Below are 20150 nucleotides of genomic sequence, written 5' to 3'. Positions count from 1 at the left end.
TTAGCTTCCTCGTTTGATGATTAACACACCAATAAGTGCATTAGAGAAAGAAAAAGATACAGAATGATCTCGTGGGGGGAGGCTTCTTGCATAATAATAATTTTATTTTTTATATTGTCTTCCAGCTGCAGGTCCAGATTTTTCAAGAACTCTCTTGAAAAGAGTAACTCTTGTCAAAGTGGGAGGTGAAGTTGTCATTGAGTGTAAGCCAAAAGCTTCTCCAAAACCTGTGTACACCTGGAAGAAAGGAAGGGACATATTAAGAGAAAATGAAAGGTACTATCTTGAAATATTTTTAATATTTGGTTAACCTATACTACTTTGTTGGTCTGTAATTAATAGTTTGGGGGAGGCATGGCATATACTCTCTACTATTCCTCAACTAAATGTTAATCAAAGGACTGAAGCTTTGTAAGTGTGGATGGTAAATGATTGGCCTTTATGGTCCTTCTTGATATTGGGATTCTACAAAGCACTTCCTGCAGAGGGAGCTCACATGGTACCTGCTAAAGATTGCTAGAGCTTCCTAAGATGAGCAGCTAGAAACAGCCTCCTTAATTTTAGTCTAAAATTTCATTGTAGATTTGCCCACTTTTCTCCATCCTACCTCCTTTGGCATACACAAATAAAGCTGCTGCTTCTTTGCTATGGCAACCCTTTGATTATTTGGCAATGGCCATTATGTCTCCTGTTAGTCTTTCCTTTTCTGAGGCTAAATATCTCTAATTTCAAAACTCCTTCTGCATATAGCAGATTATTCTGCTTGATTTTTGTTTATTTCAATTGCATCTTTTTGAGACAACAGCTTTTTGTTTCTAATATCCAAACTCTTCACCTGCGTATTTCCTATTATGTATGAATTACATTTAGAATGCATGGTGTTTATACAATGTAAATATATGTGAGTTACTTGAGGTTTTACAGTAGGTTGCACCAAATGGCAGGTGTCTCTGAGACCTTTTCTTGGCTGTCACACCTATAAAACATCCTCTACCTTTTTCTGTAATCTACTCAATCTGTTTCAAAATGGTAATTATGCATGCGTCTATGTTTGTCACCCCTAAGATAGGATTTGCCAGCTGTATACATAATGATCTTAATTGATGCTAAAGGTCAAGTACTCAAGGATGCAATAAGGAAGCCTGTAAAACTGTGTATGGATCTACCTTTATAGCTGTACACCTTTGTATCTGCATATACAAATTAGGCCATTTTGCTGATGACGTTGCCCTTTTTAACGGCTTTTGTAAACAAACCTGATATGGGTTATAGACGATGTATTCACTTAAATATTAAACTCATAACATACATACCTCCCTGATTGCTGGTATATCCAAAGAGCAGTATAGTCAATTGAATATTGGCATGGCATTCAAATTTGGACCCAAATCTGAAAATTTAGAGCACAGTTTCTTATTTTGCAGCCTTCGATATCAGGTTTATTTCTTATTTTACCTCAGTGTTTCCCAAAATGTGGTATGTTAGATTACTTTCAATAGTTATCTATCTACTTTGAACATAATTGGAATATATTAATAACTAGTATATACCACGTGTATTGCTTAGAATAAGGCTACATTTAAAAAGTTTTCATTTAAAGATGACATAAAGAAAAAAATATTAAGAAATAATAATATGGGTAAAAGACAGATATACTCAAAACCATAAATGAGTAATACTGTAGATTAATCAGGAGAGGCCAAGCTGTGCTACTGTAACAAACAACCCACAGTGGCTTAAAACAACAAAAGGCAACTTATCATTCATGCTGCATACACATCAGGGATTTGCCGGTGGCTCTCTCCCCTCTAAGGCCAAGCCGGGTAGAGCAGCACGCTCTCAGCATCGCCATTGCAGAAGGAAAACAGCGTGGACTCTTAAAACTTCTGCCTAGCAGTGCAACACTTCACTTTCACTCACGTTTCACTGGCCAAAATAAGACACATGGCCCTGCAACCCAGCAGGGAAATGCAATCTTACTATGTGCCTAGAAGAAAAGAGACAACCTAATATTTTGAACAGTATTCATGACTGTTTACCACTGCTGCAGCTTAACCATTGTTACACGCTAATTAAATTACCTTTGGGAAAATAGTATATCAATATCAAGAAGTCTATATAATAAGTGAATTTAATTGATTATTTCTACCACTTGACTTACCTGTTTTCATTCCTTCTATTTCTGATTTGATTAATAGGGTTCAAATATGCTTCAGCATTTATGTGGCACTAAAAATATATTTAAACAGAGGAAACTCCCCATCATTACCCAATTTATCACCTCCACCTTCAGTGTCATCAGGCTAGTCCCACACTATCGATATTAGCGCTTCATTCTCCACATGGGTGCTGCCTTCTCAAATCTCTGCTCCTCCCTCTACCTCACTCAGAATGTACTAACCAGATCAGTGGGTGGGTAATGGGAATGCATTCGAGAACTGGCCAGGTGTAGTCTAAAGGGGAACAGCAGGGACTTCAGTGTGTGCCTGACCCAAGGGAGATGCCCACCACTCAGCCGCATGGAGCTGCAGGTCAGGCGCCTCCACTTCTTCTCATTTTTCAAGAGAAACTAGAAATACGGCTTTTATTTGAGCTTCCAACTTTTAAATGTCAGCAATTTATTTTTATTTCTATTTTAATGTCAGTTCACTATGGACCATACATTAGTAGACCAAGGGAAAGAATGCTGAAAAGGATGATAATTATTATTGTTATATGACATCTCTAAACAAGGAAAAGTATCTTCAGTGAGCTTAAATTAGTAAGGCAAGCAAGCGATTTATCTATGACATAGAAAGACTGCCCATTGCCAATGTTTATTTTTTAAAATTAACTTGGCGCTTAAAGGGGGTAAGTTTAGTTGCCTGGAAAATTTACTTGGACAAAATATTTTATTAATCATTAAAGCTGAAAAATGAGTGAAGTACTACTCTAGTTAACACTGTGTAAATAAAGACTTCTTATTCTTACTCATGCTTGAGAATCGCTCTCCTCCCTTTTAAACAGTAGCCTAATACGTTATGTCAGACTAATGGATACAACCAGGTATAAATATGCCACTGAATGTTTCCAAAAAGAATCTCAGACCTACAGCCTGCACGTCACAGGGATGGTCTTAGAACAGCAGCATGATTCTGTTTTGTCAAACTAGCCACTTCCAATTTCATTCAATGAACAGCGCATTCACTGGGTGCTTGCCTCTGCTTGGCAGCGGAGATAGAGAGAACGAAGAAATGTAAACCCAGCCCTCAGGGTGCTCTTAGACTAGTGCAGGGACCCAGTAGCAAAATAACAATAAAAGTTTTTCAACGATCCTAAGTCATATGTTATAAAGGTGATATATTGGGAAGGAACACTGAAAAATGTAGGGCAGCCATAGATCGTGGAGGCCTTGTATTTTATGTCTGTAAAATTTAGACTTGAATCATAAGACCCTGGACAGAATCGAAGGGTTTCGTGCAAGGGAGCGCACAGTCCTGTGTATGCTGCAGAAAGATTGCTGTGCCTGCAACGTGGAGAAACAGTATGGAGGAGGTCTGGGATGGAGGGAGGCCAATTGCAGGCAGTAGTGTAGGACAAAATCATCAGGACTCGGTCATGTGAGTCTCCCGAGAGTGAAGGAAGGAAGGCAGATACAATGTTTGGTAGAATTCCAAACATTTAATGACATAGTAGGACTGAAAAAAGAAGGAGAAAAAAAGAAAATGACTCCTAGAATTTCCACTTGAGGAGCTGTTCCATGGCACTGCCATTTGCCACAGTACTGAATATAGAAAGAGCAATTTTGAGAGGGAAAAACAAAGAGGTTAGTATTAACGTGCTGAATTTGAGGTGCCTGCAAGTAGCGATGTCACTCAACTGGGGATTCCTACTCAATGTCACCTTCTCAGTGAAGCCTTCCCACTAAACCTTTTTAAAATTTTGACTCCCCATCCTCCTTCCTTAATTTATATTTGTCATAGTATTTATCACCATCCAACATACTACATATTTACTTTTTAATTTTATTATCTGTCTCCTCCACCCTCTACCCAGACACTTGTGCATGTGCCTGTGTGTGTGTGTGTGTGTGTGTGTGTGTGTGCGTGTGTGTGTATGTATGGCTTAAATAATACATATTCAGATTCTTATCGTTCCGGAGGCCAAAATTCTGGAATGGGTCTCATTGGGCTACAATCAAGGTTTCAGCAAAAAAATGCATTCCTTCTGGAGGCTCTAGGGAAGAGTCTGTTTCCAGCTTCCAGAAGTCACCTCCATTCCTTGGCTCCTGGCTCGTTTCCTCCATCCCGAAAGCTAGCAAAGGCAAGTCCTCCTGCTTTCCTGTCACTCTGACCTCTTCTTTTGCCTCTCTTTTTCATTTTGAAGGACTCTTTTGATTTCATTGGGCCTTTTGTGGGTGTTTTGTTACACTCTGTAATGTTAGCATCTAGAACACGGCCTGGCATACTGTAAGCGCTGTACGAGTGTCCAATAGGAAGCTGGAAATATGGGTCTGAGTTCCGGAGCAGAGACAGAGATCTAAACGTTATCAGGAGATAAGAGGCCATGGAGTGCATAAGTTCATCCAGAAAGAGTTTTATAGTATGAGAACGTCTATGGCTCAAAGGAAGGAGCCCTGAGGAACAGCCACATTCAAAGACTGGGCAGAAGCCAAGGCTGCTGGGAGGTTTGAAGAAGGAGACTCAAAGAGGTGGGGAAATGTAAGAAACAGAAGCTAAGGGAGCAGAAAGGTGCAAGAAGGAGCAAGTGCTAGGTGCTTCCAAGAGGTCCAAAAAATTAATGGTGCCCAAGGACAAGCGCTGGATTTAGGAACCTTAACACTACCTTGGGCAGAGCACTTTTAGGCCACTGTGGACCACTTCTGAAGCCACAATAAAATTATATAAACATCCATATTTTTATGCATGTCTTGCCAGACTGAAATACATGTTTAGGTTTGCCTGACCCCCACAGGATAATCAGATCAAGTCTAGCACTCTGTGAAAATATCTAACTCAAATAGAAATAAAATTCATGTGCATGCATCTTGTCTAGAGACATTGAAGTCTGCCTCCAAGGTGACATTAGATCATGGCCCTAATTTGCCTCTCCTCCCAAAGGCTTTTGGAAGAGTTGAAATTCATGTAAGACATGGAAGGAAATCCCAGCACAGGGCTGCAATACTCTATGTTGTATATAAGGTGTGAAGCCCAGGTCTGAAGACACTGGCAGTCTGGGAGGCAGAGCAAATGTGATGGCAGGTATTTGCCCAGAAGGCCGATCGAATCCTAGTGTGGAAAGGAAAGTTTATTGCTTCAGGCATTCTGTTTCTCTTCTGGAGGCAGAGTATCTATGTATGTGCTCTTAATGAGAAACCTGCCCTCAGGATATCTCTTACAGTTGCTGCAGAGCTATACAACTCTGTTATTAGGAATTCTGCCCTGGGGAACAATTATGTTATTGCAATAATTAGAGGCAGTTCATCTCCATAATAATGGAAACCCTGCCTTGGAGGCAAAACAACATCAAAGCAACACAAGCATCATTGCTCTAGTTAGAATCTGTTGCCCTGCTTATTGGTAGTACTATATCATTTTAATTTTGCATGTGCAGTTATGGAAATAGAGAGAGCTTATCCTGCTCTCAAATTCAGACCCAGATCTCCCTCCCATTCCCTCTGTTTTTCTCTCCTACAGCCACGAATAAAAGTTATGGCTTTATGCTTTCCCGAAGGGCAGTTGCAAAAGAGTTTAGGGAGATTTGTTTTAAAATATTTGACCCAGTCCTCTGGGAGACCCCATGAACTTACCCTCAGCCACAAACGTTTTCTACCTCAGTATAGTACGTCATGTTATATTATGGTCGAGGTTAAAATGATGACCAAATTCAGGTAGTGATCACCTGAGACTGGCCTGACTCCTAATTCTATTTACATGTCATAGAACAATATTGGATATACCTCAAGACATATATATGTATAGAATTTGTATATGAAACTATTTATTAAAAGGCCTCTAATCTACAGGCAACTCTTGACTTAAAAAAAAAAAAAAGATCTTTCAGAGCATCTCCCATATTAATCCTCTCTTTGCAAGTCAGTTCTCTGCCACTCTCCTAGTTTTCAGCCCTTACTGTCTTGTATAAACTTTGCAACCATTAAACCAACCTCTTAACTGGTTTCCTTGGAACCAGCCCTCACCCAAATCTTTACAAGATGAAACTTCCCACATTACATCTTTGATTAATTCAATTTAATGAATGAATGTCATATATCTCCTCTATACAAGCTGCATTTGAGATTATAAAACATAACCTAATGTAAATCAAGATTTTACAGGTGTCATTAAAAAAAGGACAAAACAATTTCTACCGTGGGTTAAACAACAGAGACTTTTCATCTTATTACAGTTATAAATTGTATATTTATAGGTATGATTATTTAATCAATGCTTATTTTCTTAACAGGCTGAAAGGGCTATGAGCAAAGGGGGCATTTGTGTTGGACCACATGGGTCCCCTAGCTCCTTGTGCTGTGCCTAGAATAGACACGCCGTATTCTTGTTTGAAATGAATGAGCCAGCCAATCAAAATCATCTGATTCCTGGAGGGGATTAGAGGAGAAGGTAGCGATGGGATATTTAGGTACAAGGAGCAGCAGGAAAGAAACATATTTGAAAAGAAAGTAGTTTGAGCAGGGAGAGATAAGACTGGGAAATTTCTCAGAATCAGCTTGAGAAAAGCATCACACGGCAAGTTGAGGAGTTTGCATTTCCCTGGGAACAGAGTGAGGGAATGATTTTGTCATGGGTCTCCCCACTTCCTTTTAAGTTGTTTCCTGTCCTTGATTGGTTGAGTTCAATGTGTAGTATCTGCTCTTACTGTGCACCCATCTAGGAGATCACGTGACCTTCCTAGGGCAGTGTTTTGCCATCCCCAAGGAAAAGATCCAGGGGTAGTTCCCAAATATAGGTCTGCAGACCAGTGCCAGACTGACTGTGGCAAAATCAACTGATGTATGTTGAAATGCAGAAACCCACCTCCCATCCCCAAAGATGCCTTCTCAGGAATTCTGAGGTGGGACCTAGGAATCTGAATATTTTTTAAGTTTCCCAGATGATTGTAACACACAGCCAGGTGGGACAACTGTATCAGTGACCTCAGGATACATACGAAGTCTATCCCATGACCAATAAGACTAGGCTGGTAAGGCTCCTGCCTGCCTATTCTGCCTGCTCTCTCACTTCACTCGCCTTCACCCTTAGTTCTTGAGCCACATGGACCTTCTTTCGGTTCTTCGAATGGCCTCATTCCTCTAGCCACAAGCCTTTGAACATGCTGTGCTCTCTGCCTGAAATGCTCTTATCCTGGGCTTGACAAGCTGCAACCCACAGGCCAGGCCTAGCCTTTTACCTCTGTTTGTGCAGTCTGCAAGCTGAGAATGGTTTACAGTTTTAAATAGTAGGAAATAAGGAAATAAAAGAAAAACAGCATTTTTTGATGTGAAAATTATACGAATATTGAATTTCAATGTCCGCAAATAAAGTTTGGTTGAACACAGGCGTACTCATTCATTTACCAATTGTCTATGGCTGCTTTCACACCGCAGGAGCAGGGTTGACCAGTTGCAACAGAGCCCACCCAGATCACAAAGCTTAACATATTTACTATCTTGCCCTTTCCAGAAAAAGTGTGCCAACCCCTGGTCCAACTCATGGTACATTTCTGAAAATGTGGGGTATTGAAACATCTTCCCAGTAACATGACCTTTCCCCAGCTTGGGTTTTTGTTTTGTTTTGGTTTGGTTTACTATGCCTTTTATTTGTCCTTTGTGACTTAAATTTTTGATTAAATTGTCACTTCCGACGGATCCATCTAATGCAAAGTGAAGGGGAAGTAAATTTGGTTGGAGGCCTCAATTATCTCCCCTTGCTCTCTAGGGCACTGGCTCCCAGCTTTTGCTAGGGAGGAAATTTTTTTCATGTCCCCAAAGCCTGAACTCCCCGGAGAAATCAGAGCCAAGGCAGCTTTAATGGTGGGAGTAGAGAGAAAAGTAGATCCCCGATCATCTTCCCCACATTTCTGAACAAAGTAAAAGAATGAAGTAATGGAAAATCTTCATGCCCGTTGAGGATCCATGGTTTAACATGGACTATTTTACACAGGGGCTTTATTTTAATTTTATGATTATAAACATTTATAAAAGATTTGGTTCAGTTGAAGGAGGAGAGAGAAGATAGAAATCATACAGGACTTGCTTCCTGGAGTTTTATAAAATTCAGCTATGGTGACCACATATGCACACAAAAAACAATTTAGAAACCACCAGTGAAGCAAAAATGAACATAATATAGTCCAAGCAGAGTACAGAGCAGTGCTTAGGGAACACACAGAGAAGAGACTCTCAAAATCAAGCAGTCTGCCAAAACTGGTTTCCAATGGGAAGTGAATGAAAGCCTTTGTGAAAGAAAGTGATCCATGTGAACAGGCAGAGGCGGAAGAACTGCCTGTGTTAGAGCCCAGGTATGTGCGAGATTAAGGGACAGACATGAGCAAGTCACATACAGGAAATGAGGGTAAGAGCGGGGTCCAGCCAGGTGGAAGAAAAATAGATCTGCAGAGTGTAGACGGAAGAAATGGAAGAAAAGCCATCAATAGGGAGAAGCTACGGGTTTAACAAGAGATTATTAGCATTATGAATTAACATGGTTGGAAATAAAATAATGACGGAAACAATGTGAGGCAGCTTAGCTGTGAGGAAGATCAGGAATCTCTAGTCGTTAAGATGAAATGGAACTTTCATCCCCCTTTATGTCACTGAATACATTTTAGGCTTTGGGGATTCTTGTGGATTCAGGTTACTTATTACTTTGGCTCTTATTTTGTATTTTTTGGTTGTCTTGTGGCCTTGATTTTTATCTCTGTAAAAACGGACACCAACAACCTCTCTCATTTGTTAAAAATTATAGTAATATTAATACCTAGCTTTGTCTTTTCAATCTTTACTATATGCTCTGCTAAACACTTTATGTCATTTCTCTTAAAAATCCTCACAAAAGTGTTATGAGATCCATTCTATCATTAACTTCATCCTTTAGATAAGGAGACCAAGCTTGAAGAAGATATTTGCTTTACCTAAAGTTGCAAAGCTTGATGATGTTAGACCTGGAATTCACACCCAAGTCTCGCTTATTTCACAGTCCATGTCTTTACCAGTTTTGCTTTAAAATGGAAGAAGCATTAGATGCTTTTCTCTACCGCAAAGAGAACCTGGAATCTGGTTATAAGTCAAAAAAATTATTAGTAAAAATAAAGTACTGCTTTCATTACCTCCTCTTTTGAAACACTGGAATGTTGCTGGTGCCTTAAATATTATACCCGTAGGATAGCCAGCCAGAGCAGCTTTTACCGTTATTCACTTCATATTTTCAATAATAAGTTGGCAGCCTTCAGATCCATAGCTTTATAGTTTCCTGAGGGGGAGGGAGGTACGATGGTCCGATTTCAGGGCTGGGTTAGAACCATCCAAGCCCCTTGGAGAAGAGGTAAATTAAGTCCTTGAACTACCTCAGCAGTGCCTTTGTTCAGAGAAAATTGCTTTGTATCATCAAATGGGTTTAAGCGATTATGAAAATATTCAAACCAAAGTGGCATGTAATTAAGAGCAATTAGGACTGAAGTGATGTGACTGGATATTAAAACCAGACAGGCAGCGCTTTGTGCCTTCTCAGTAGTGACAAGACAGATAATTTGGATCCCTCCTAACTTTGTCATCTCGAGAAATAAAATCTGCTAGACTACTTGGATGTGTTGATGCCATGTAAATATTGAAGGTCTGGGATCTTCTGCTAAGTTTGACCCCTATATTTCTGTTATGTAGTTTTATCTTCATATTTCAGTCATAGATATGCCAGAGTTAATTAGATCTCTACTAGTAAATATCCATCATGATGTTTCTAAGTCCCTTTTGCCAAATGATCTAATTAGAGCAACACTTGGCTCTCTATATAATTACAACATATGGCACCTAGAGGGTACATATAGTAGAATTATAGGTTGCCTGATGAGAAATCCAGGTGGTGAGTAAAAGACTCTATTAAATACAGTTGTGGTGTATGTGAGTGTGTGTGTTTTAATGTACACGATTCCTCCAATAACTCTCCCCAGAATAAGTAATATTTTGTAATTCAACTGCCCTTCTCGCATGAAACAACAAGATTATATGGAACAGGAGTTTTAAAATTTAAAAGAAAACAAATAATTGATAATATTAGCATAAATTATTCAACCTTCCATGTCTCTAAGAGTCACCATGTGTAGTAAGTCAGTGAGGCTGAAAGCAGCTCTGTGCAAGATGAATTATTTGAGGGGACCTATTCCTCCCTCCAAGCAAGATCACTTATCCATATTGCTAAATATATAACAAAGGTGGGACTGAATCCTTCAACCAAAAAGAAAGAAGGATTTCTTAATCTTATCTATTAATATAATATCTGGAAGTAGACTAACCAGTTTGTATAGATGATGAGTTCGGTTGTGGTTTGTTGAATTCGAAAGGCTTATCATGCAGTGGTATACTGGAGCCCATGTGCAAAGGCTCAAAAGAACCGTTCTGCATGTTTGTTCCCAGCTTCATGTTCAGTGATATCACACTGGTAGCTTGAAATTGTCCATAGCGGAAATATTTACACCATGGAAATTGGCTCACTTCAAGGGCAATTTTTCCACAGAGCCAGTTTGTGAAACATTTACAGCACACCACTACATATGGGGCATATGCAGGTCAGAGTTGTCAATGCCAGTTTACAGCTCACAAGAGAGATCAGGTGGAGAAACCTGGCTTTCTAAATTATCTTCTTTGAAGTGATGAGGGTACACGAGGTTCATTGAGAGAAAATGGAAATACAAAAGGACTTTGGAAGACTCTTCTGAATTACATAAAGTGTGCGCAAAAGAGAAAAAGAAACAGAAAAATTCATTAGAAAGCTAAGAGGAGGACCAGGAAATTGGGATGCCGTGAAATTCTAGGTATCATGAATAGACAGGCTTCAACAATGTCAGGTGGCACTGCAAAATGATAAAGGATGAGGACCATGAACTACATATATTTGGCCATGATGAAGTCAAAAGTGACCTTGAAATTAACACTTTTGATACGAGCAAAAACTGCAGGATGGTAAGCTGCTGGATGCAGTGGATACTTTTTGCAGGTGTTAAGTAACGAAAAGAGGAAGATCAGATATACTGGAGGGAAGTGAGGTATTTGTGGCAAGGATCTCATTAGGATGGAGGAGACTGGCAAATACGTACAGCCTCAGGGAATCAGACTGTGTCAAAGCAGGAGTTAAAGAAGTAAGGCAGGAGAGATGATTCTCAAGACAACAGTAGGAAAATGGACCCAAATTCAATTATTGTGGGAAATGAGGACGAACCTGTCTTCTGTGACTATGGGTAGGAAGAGAGGATGAGTAAAGGCACAGAGAAGTTAAGGGTGAAAGAGGGAATTGAGGAATTTCATGTAATATAACCTTGACCTCAGTCTCAATAAAATGAGAGACAAGGTCATCTTTTGAAAGCGTGGGCATGGGAGTGATCGTGTGCTTGAGAGAAAGGGAGATCTGAACTGTTGTTTATGGTCCATGGGGTAGAAATAACATTTGGATTGAGCTTTTTATATTTTCAGCTGCTTTCCACACACGTTGACTTCCCTACATATTGATTTGCTCTAAAGGGTTTTATTCCAAAAGTGGTGGTTTGTTCCAAAGGATGCATAAAGTTGTTATAGAAAAAAAAAAATGAGGCTGACTACTCTCAATACCAAGAAAAAAATGTCTTTTCAGGTGAATGCAATCTGTTCTGACTCAGAAGAAAAGCAATGCATTTTAAAATTACTATTATCCTCTCTCATTTTCTCAAGGACTTTCACGCCTTTGGTCACCCCTACTCTTTCCCATATCTTCAAACTCTCCCTCATCTTACACTCTCTGTGGGACCATTCCCGTCAGCCCATCAGCCTCTTCCTCATCCTCTGTGCCTCCTTTGCTCTCCTTACACCTTCTCTCTCTCTAGACGATCCCTCCCCTCCCCTGGCTTTAAACATTGTCTATGCGCTGACAACTCCCAAATGCGTATCCTCGGTACAGGTTTCTCCCCTGAACAATTCAGCTTAACGTGCCCCAGACAGAACTCATTCCTGCCACCAAGCTGCACCCTGAAACCCAGTGTTCTTCCAGTTAGACACCATCTCCCTCTGATCACTCAAGCCTGAAACCTAGAAATTATTGCTGATTTCTCTGTTTCACTATCCTGCATATCCAATGCATGAATAAATGTTAGAAATTCTACTTGCAGAGAATATAATCAATCTCTTCTTCTTTCTGTGTGCATGGCCAGTGCCCCAGCCCATCCACCGTCATTCCTTGTAGGACTGTGGCAGTAGCCCCAACCAACTGGTTGCCCTGCTTCTATACTTGGCCCCGTCCAATCTGTTCTCTGTATCAAAGCCAGCACGGTCTTTGAAAACAGAAATCAAATTTCATCACTAATGCTAAAGATAGAAACTAAGCTGCTGAGCATGATCTGGCTTCTCGTTGTATTATTTTTGTGATTGGTTTCATTTGTTCTCCCCCTTCCTAACTCTGAGTGCCAAGAGGTCTGAGGCCATGGGTATCTTGTTTCCCATTAGAACATCAGTGCCTGCTTTCCTCTTGAATTCCTTCTTTGTATTTTTCTGAATTGATAATTTCACATTTATGTCTTGGTTTACTTGACTATTATGTGGCTTCCTAATCTGGTCTGTAAGCTGTGTGAGGACAGGACCTGCCTGGTTTCATTCACCACTGTTTATCCAGCAGCAGCACAGGAATACAATTTGGGGGGCTTAATATTTGTTGAATAACAAGAATTTCCTTCAAGAATAAATAAGTCAATGAACTCACAGTATTGTTTCACAAAGGATTTGAGATTACTTATTAAAAAAATAAAAGCAATAGAAAAGAGAAAAGGAAATAATTTAAGGAGTTAGAATAATGGAGAATTATCAGTAGAAAAATAAAAATGTCAGAAATAAAATTAGTACATAGAAATACATTCCATGTAATCCACAGGTTTGGTTGTACCTATCTGGCTAACTAATCGAAGAAAGAAACATAATTAGTTAAAGTCATAGTGTTTATAAGATTTAAAAAATATTTTGTCTGATAATAAGATCTTAGCAAACTCTTCCACATGAGACACAGTTACTATACAAGGTTTCATAGATGTGCCTTATAATTTTCATACACTTGGCAAATTATGTAGTGACAAATGATAAGTTGGTAAATTCAGTTCTGTGAGGCGGGGCCACATATATACATTTTTTAAATAAGGAAGTTGATCCAAGCGCAAAGTTTTAAATATCTACGTCAGTGTTTTCCAGCACTAGTTCTTGGGATGGGGTGGGATATCTATTGTGTAACATAGTATTCTATAATCAAACAAGTGTAAGAAATGTAATTTAAACATTCTGTATTGCAGCCCTCTTAGAACCTTTAATATGCTGATTGCATTGCGAGTCTCCCAGAATCATGGTTCCCAAATTTATTTGGAAATTAACCTTATTGCACATACTGCCTCAAAAGGCTAGGGTTTTAGGAGAAATAAAAAAATAAAAAAAAAACCCTTTGATCTAAATGAATGTGGGGGTTTATTTGCTTTAGGAATTCCATCATTAATTTTTACAGCCAGAATTGACAGATTAGAAAAAAAATTTGAAATTATAATTGCTGGCAAGAATATGGGATGCAACTGTTTTGTGTTACCAATCTAGACCAGGTATATACTGTTAAGTAGGCCAAAGAGAATCATGAGGGCAATGCTGGAGTGCTACCTTTGGTGATACGAAGATGCAAGTTCCACGTGAGAATCATTAAGCAAGATCTTAGCATTTAGCTTATAACTGATTCTTGCCCACAAAGTCAAAGATAAAGAAAGTTTGATAAAAGCCACAAATAATCTCAAGTTTTTCCTGACATATTTTTTCACAAAGCTGTTAGACATTATAACTGAATAGCTAAATTGGTAACAAACCAGCTATTCCTGTATAGAATAAGAGCGTGAACAACTCAAGCCTACAATTAGCCAAGGAAAAGCAGGGCTTTTCTCTTAGTTCTCTCAAGTGTGAAAAGGCAGCAAGTTGGAGCACAGTCAAGTGAGAAGGAACACTCAGCAGGTTCTTTGCAATTTCATCGTCACCCTTGTTGATCTGGCATCTATTCTCTGTTGATTAGTGAATACTTGGTTATAAAAGCATAGATGTTATTTAGATTTTAACATTATATATTTTTAGATTCCTAGACTGTATTTATAATGGCCACAAACAATTCCCTAGAAATTGACTTAAAAGTGTTGGCAATGCCAGGAGGGAATTCCCATATCAAAAATTTTGCCTAGGCCAGGCGCGGTGGCTCACGCCTGTAGTCCTAGCACTCTGGGAGGCTGAGGCGGGCAGATTGTTTGAGCTCGGGAATTCGAGACCAGCCTGAGCAAGAGCGAGACCCCGTCTCTACTAAAAATAGAAAGAAATGATCTGGACAACTAAAAATATATAGAAAAAATTAGCCAGGCATGGTGGCGCATGCCTGTAGTCCCAGCTACTCGGGAGGCTGAGGCAGGAGGATCGCTTGAGCCCAGGAGTTTGAGGTTGCTGTGAGCTAGGCTGACGCCACGGCACTCACTCTAGCCAGGGCAACAGAATGAGACTCTGTCTCAAAAAAAAAAAAAAAATTTTGCCTAACAATGGATGCATTTGTATGTGTGGTTGTATAATAATGGATTTTGGTTCCTGGGTTAAAAAAAATCCATTGGTGTCTTATTCCTCAGGAGTTCTCCCTATTTCATTCCTAATAACCTTTATCTGTATCACTCAAACAACCATAGTCACAAAGCAAGAACATGGCCCCGAGAAATGATGAATTTTGTTTTGTTTTGCGTTGCTTTGTTTGGTTTGGTTTTCACTCCACACTCTCAAACACCAACAGAAACATAACACCTGCTTTATTAAATTTTATATTAACAGCAACATTTTGAGGTAACTAGAGTATAAATTTTACTTTTCCATTTTATTATCGGGGACACTATATCACAGAGTTAAAAAAAATTCAAGTAGTAGGTTTTTAAAGCTAAGAGCAGTATTCAGTCTAAGAACTCCTAAACCAGCTCCTCCTCTACGAGACGGCATTCATTTGCTTTGTAATAATCATGCAAAGTCAAGTCCCATGATGTTGGTGATGGAACTTTTATCATTTCTGCTTCTTCATAGAATCATTTAGTATTGAGTTCTGAATACATAATGCACTTTGTTCCCCTTGAATACTAGACTCTATTAAAACACCTACCAAAAACAAAGCAAAGCAAAATGTAACAAAAGTATAACAGGAATTCAAATTTCTAATAATGACCTTCATCTTTATTTAACAAATATTTGAGACAACTGAATTGAAGTAAGAAAATAATATGAACACTTCCTTGAATTTTTCTGGAACCTTGTAGAAGGCTATTGTCTTAGACTGGATCATCTGAAGCAGACTCTGAGATGGAAGCTGCATGCAGAAGGTTTACTGGGGAGGGGTCTCTGGGGATACACCTGCAGGGAAGTGAGAAAGGCAGAGGAGGCTAGAGAGAGAAGCTGACCTGCAATCGGAGTTTCAGCCAATCCCATTGGGAGGTCTGGAGCTGAGCTAGCCCTTCTAAGTCGTCACATCTTGAAATAGGGGGGTCTGGCCTTTAAATCCCTCAATCAGCCATTCATTGACCTCAGACTATCCCCTACAAGAGATATAAACATAGTAGAAGCAGTTCCCCACTGCAGAGGGTAATTCAATGAGGGACACAGCTGTAAGCTGTCAGCAAGCAATAATTTTGGACATAGCTTTAAGGGTAGAATGCATTGGCACTGAGGAGGAGGATCTGAGTAGAGTACTCTTTCATATAATTATAAGAAATAACTGTATGGCACCCTTGTCATGGGAAGAAACATTCAGAGCTACTCATTATTAAAACATGTCTTAGGTTAGCCAATTAGTCTTCCTTCCACGGGGTGCCCAGAGGAATCTGTTCGAATTTCATGTCATGTTCAAAGCATAAGTCTAATTGATAGAGTTTTGGCAAGGGAACAAAGTATGATTCCTCTGTCTGATTTCATTTTTCCAACCCTTTCCTCAAAAGGCAGACTGAGGAAGTGTGACCTATTCAGCAACCCCAATTTTAGACCTTGAGGACTCTCCGTCTGTGAATTCCCACTCTGTGTCTTGAAACTGTGCACCTCCACCTCCTCTATCCCCTCTTGCTTAACTTTTATCCAGGACTTTCAGTAATTTCATTCCATTTTTTCCCTCCTTGATGAAGTTGTAGATCTCTGATCCACATAGAAGGAGGGAGGAAGAAAGGAAGGAAGAGCAGGAGGGAGGGAGGAAGGCAAACCTGAAGAAAATCAAACTTTTACCCAAGATCAGTAAGACCACCTCCTAGTTCCTATGACTTTATGCAAGAGTGAGTATCTTTTCTCTGCTTTGGGTTGTATGAAAAAAAGGATACTTTAGTTAGCCTAACCTGGTACATGTCTATTGCCCCAAGGGAAGATTTATGTCAAATCCAAAAGAGAGTTAAAAAAAGAAATAGAACCCATTATACATACATCACTACATGTAGTTATTCATTCGAATTCATTGGGGAGTTTTCAAAAGTGAGAAGATTTTCATGCTGGAAATGTTTTGTACAACTTATATATGCAAGTACTAATTGGTATGACTAGGATCCAGAGATTCTCATCTTCTTTGAACGATCTATATCTTTTCACGTAACTAATGTGATTAGTTAGGATATTAGGGATAAATGAAGCTTTAGAGATAAATAGACTGGTGGTTTTCAATCTGTTTCTACTTCAGCATCCCTAAGGGATGCGACACATCCCCATTGTCTGAAACGGTTCATTACACACTAATTGTCAGAGGAAACGGGTTCAGGAAAGAGGCAGAGGGAGAAGAAAGGGAGCTTAGGTGCACATAATGTATAAGAATCTCAGGCAAGGGTATGGTTTGAAAAATCCCACCTAAACATGCTGTCATGCATGGCTCTCCAAGCCGTGGGAATCATTGGTTTCCCCCAGCATTTTGTTTTACATTTATGGAAAAACTAAGATTAGATGACTCATAACAGGTCTCACAACTAGCTGTTAACATGCACATGCTCATGTAACATTTTGTCCAAACTAAAGAAACCTCTTCCCATTGTAAAGCAATAAAGCTTTCTATCAAAAATAGTATTTAGAATCTGAGAAAGACACCATCAGAAGGTCCTAAAAGTCATCTAGCCAAGAGTTCACTGAATCTAGTTTTCTTCAGCAAGCATGGTATATTAGCCAGCACCATGTTTTATTTTTTTAATTAGGTTCCAACAATTAAAATTTGATATGTCATATAATCCAGACTTCTAACCTCTCTTAAAAAACTGGATGATCTGCAACAAACTGCCTGCATTTCTATGTGGCAGTAACTGCCTAAAGCTGAGAAAAAGTTATGCTTCTAGCAAGAGCATGAAATCTCCAGTTAGCCACACAACCCTTGTACCCCAAATTAAGATACGATGTCAGTTGCCTTTTATCATTGCTTTTGCATGGTAGTCTTTCTTACAGAAGAATAAAGATAAAAGTGAAATATTTCCAGTACTATTTCTCTATCAAAAATGAAAATAAGAAAGCAGGGTCAAAGGGGCCACACATTTCAAGAAAATATAGAAAAGAGTATGTTTTCTTATGCCCATTATGAATTTTCCTGTGTTTTTAAATACAAAATGTGTCATGAAAACATTGTCACCTGCTTCATTCATTTTTATTACTTGCCTACCTCCTGTAGGCAATGGTGTTTGTAATTTAGTTCTGTCCCGTTGTTACCAATAATAATTTAGAAGGACAAGAAGGTTTTGGATCCCTCAGACTCCTGTAGAAATCTGGATAAGAATCTATTTCCTTATATCTAGTCTAGTGTTCTTTTTTATTCTACCATGAATGGTTAAATAGTAGAAACTCTGTATTTTGTCTTCCCTGGAGATTGTGCTAATTCACTCTGGTTATTTTTTGGTTTTGTTTCCTCTGTCATACTGACATGAATGACAGCTTGTCAATTATCTCTCTTCCCAGGTTATATTAAAATCTGAACATAAAAGCTATAGCAAGCTCCCTCCCTGACCTCCTAAGCGAGGGTTTTCTTTACAGTTTTTCCTGAACAGCTGATTGTCAGCCTAACTTAGTGCCTGATAAATAAAACGGAGAATTAAACTTGCCTTTTAAACTAGGAAATTATTCTGTTCTAACGTTATTGCTCATATTAAACTCCTGTGCCATTAAAGCTGTCTCTTTTAAAGGAATGTGCACTGGGTGCTTTGTTTATTCAATTTAATTGTAGCGAAAAAAAACTCATCGAGGGAAATAGTTGTTTGAACTGGTTTTTACCAATCACAAGCCATGTGAATGAGTGTCCAATTAAATAGCGGCTCACTAGGACTTGTGTAATAGTAACATCTGTTATCTTAATTAAACAAGTTACTATAAAAAGGAGCTTTCATAGCTCGCTTTGTTAGAGTAGGTTCTGACCTAGAAACTCTAGGAAGGTTTGTTCTCTTTGTGGGATTTTGTTGGCGGTGGTGTTCCCAGTTGGCCCCATTATACTGTCGACCTGACAAGCTCTGTGATCTACAAACCTACAATATGTTCAAGCCCATAGAGCCCGGAGAGAGGAAGGAACTGAAGTTCATGATGCAAAGTGGAACAAATAAAACAGTAAAAACCCGGGGTAAGAATGCTTTGTATTCATTCTGGTGCACTTGGGTGTCGTGACTTAGAGAGAAGTTGTGGGTGGCGGGTGGTACAATGGAGAAAGGAAAGGACACAAATATTTATTGACTCTCCATTGCATGTCAGTACCCAGGAAAACCCTAACCTACAGGCGCAGGCGCATAATCCTGTGTCTGTATCTTCGAAATCCAAAAAGCTCTGGAAACAAAAGGGTTTTTTTTTCTTTCTTTTTTCTTCTTCTTCTTACTAATGTATTTGTTTATTTTTGGCGGGTTTGCAGCAAACTCATTTGTTGGCAAAATCCAACTAAGGCTGTTGATGGACTTTGTCTTTATTTACCCCATGTGTAATCACAGACATAATAATATGTTGGATTGTGAGATACTACATCAGACTTTTCTTGGGATGTCATATAAAATAAAATATTTGTGCTATAGTATGTTTCTTAACGTTAGAAATCCTGAATCCCAAAACATAACTTTCCTGAGCATTTTTGATAAGGGATTGTGTACTAGAACATTTTAAAAAGAGTAAAGTACACTGGGGCTCAGTGATGTTAAGTATCTTGCTCAAGGATAGACAGCTAATCAGCCCCTCCAGCAGCTTCCCATTCACTTCAAATACAGTCTCATCTTGCCCTGTCCTGCAATGTCCTACATGTCCAGGCCTCTACTTATCTCTCTGACCATATCTGCCACTAGCCAGCTCTTTCACTTAGTTTCAGCCACACTGGCTTTGCAGTTCCTCAATGACATCACACTCTTTTCTGCCTCAGGGCCTTTGCACTTGCCTTCCCTGACTGAAACACTGTCCTCCTTGATCTTTAATGGCCAGCTCCCTCTTGTCCCACATCACAGATGAAATGCTACCTCTGCAGAGAAACCTCAAGCACTTTCAAAAGGACCTTGCCCCTGTCATGCAAACCAAAAAATAGTTGATGGAAAATTAGGTGAATTTCCACTGGGTTTGTAGATGAAATGATATCAGGAAGGCACAGGCTAAGCCAACCAGACCCTCTCCTTCTGTCAAGTGTCAGAATTTTCCTATGAGTATAACATAGTTAGAGCAGTCATTGGGGATATTGCCCCTTAGATGCTACTCTCTCTAGACCCCCAGAGCTACTACTGGTTGCTATCTTTTCCAAGCCCTGTTTGTTCAGCTTCTTTTCCACTTTGCGAGCTACCCCATATCCTTTCAATAAATTCCCCTTCCTGCATAATTTAACCAAAGTCTGTTTCAGTTACTTACAACACCAAAACCCTAACTAACATAGGCAAGCAGATGGATCATCTTTAGCAAGATTATTTTTTCTCCAAATCCAACTTAGAAAAACAAAAAGCAATCCTTT

The 20150-nt window shown here is 39.3% G+C and overlaps 1 protein-coding gene across 2 annotated transcripts in view; it reads left to right on the top strand.

Annotated features, from left to right (window-relative positions):
• CNTN4 (contactin 4) overlaps positions 1-20150 on the top strand; it is a 189010-nt gene that overhangs the window by 43551 nt on the left and 125309 nt on the right. For both annotated transcript variants that reach the window (XM_012659248.1, XM_012659247.1), the window contains exon 3: positions 126-276. In XM_012659248.1, the coding sequence (XP_012514702.1) occupies positions 126-276 (151 nt within the window). The remainder of the gene's footprint in view (positions 1-125; positions 277-20150) is intronic.

The sequence above is a fragment of the Propithecus coquereli genome, unplaced genomic scaffold, assembly GCF_000956105.1.
Source record: "Propithecus coquereli isolate 6110/MARCELLA unplaced genomic scaffold, Pcoq_1.0 Scaffold60, whole genome shotgun sequence".
In the NCBI taxonomy this organism is placed as follows: Eukaryota; Metazoa; Chordata; class Mammalia; order Primates; family Indriidae; genus Propithecus; species Propithecus coquereli.
The sequence above is the reverse complement of the archived record's forward strand: the minus strand, read 5'-3'. Positions and strand labels throughout refer to the sequence as shown.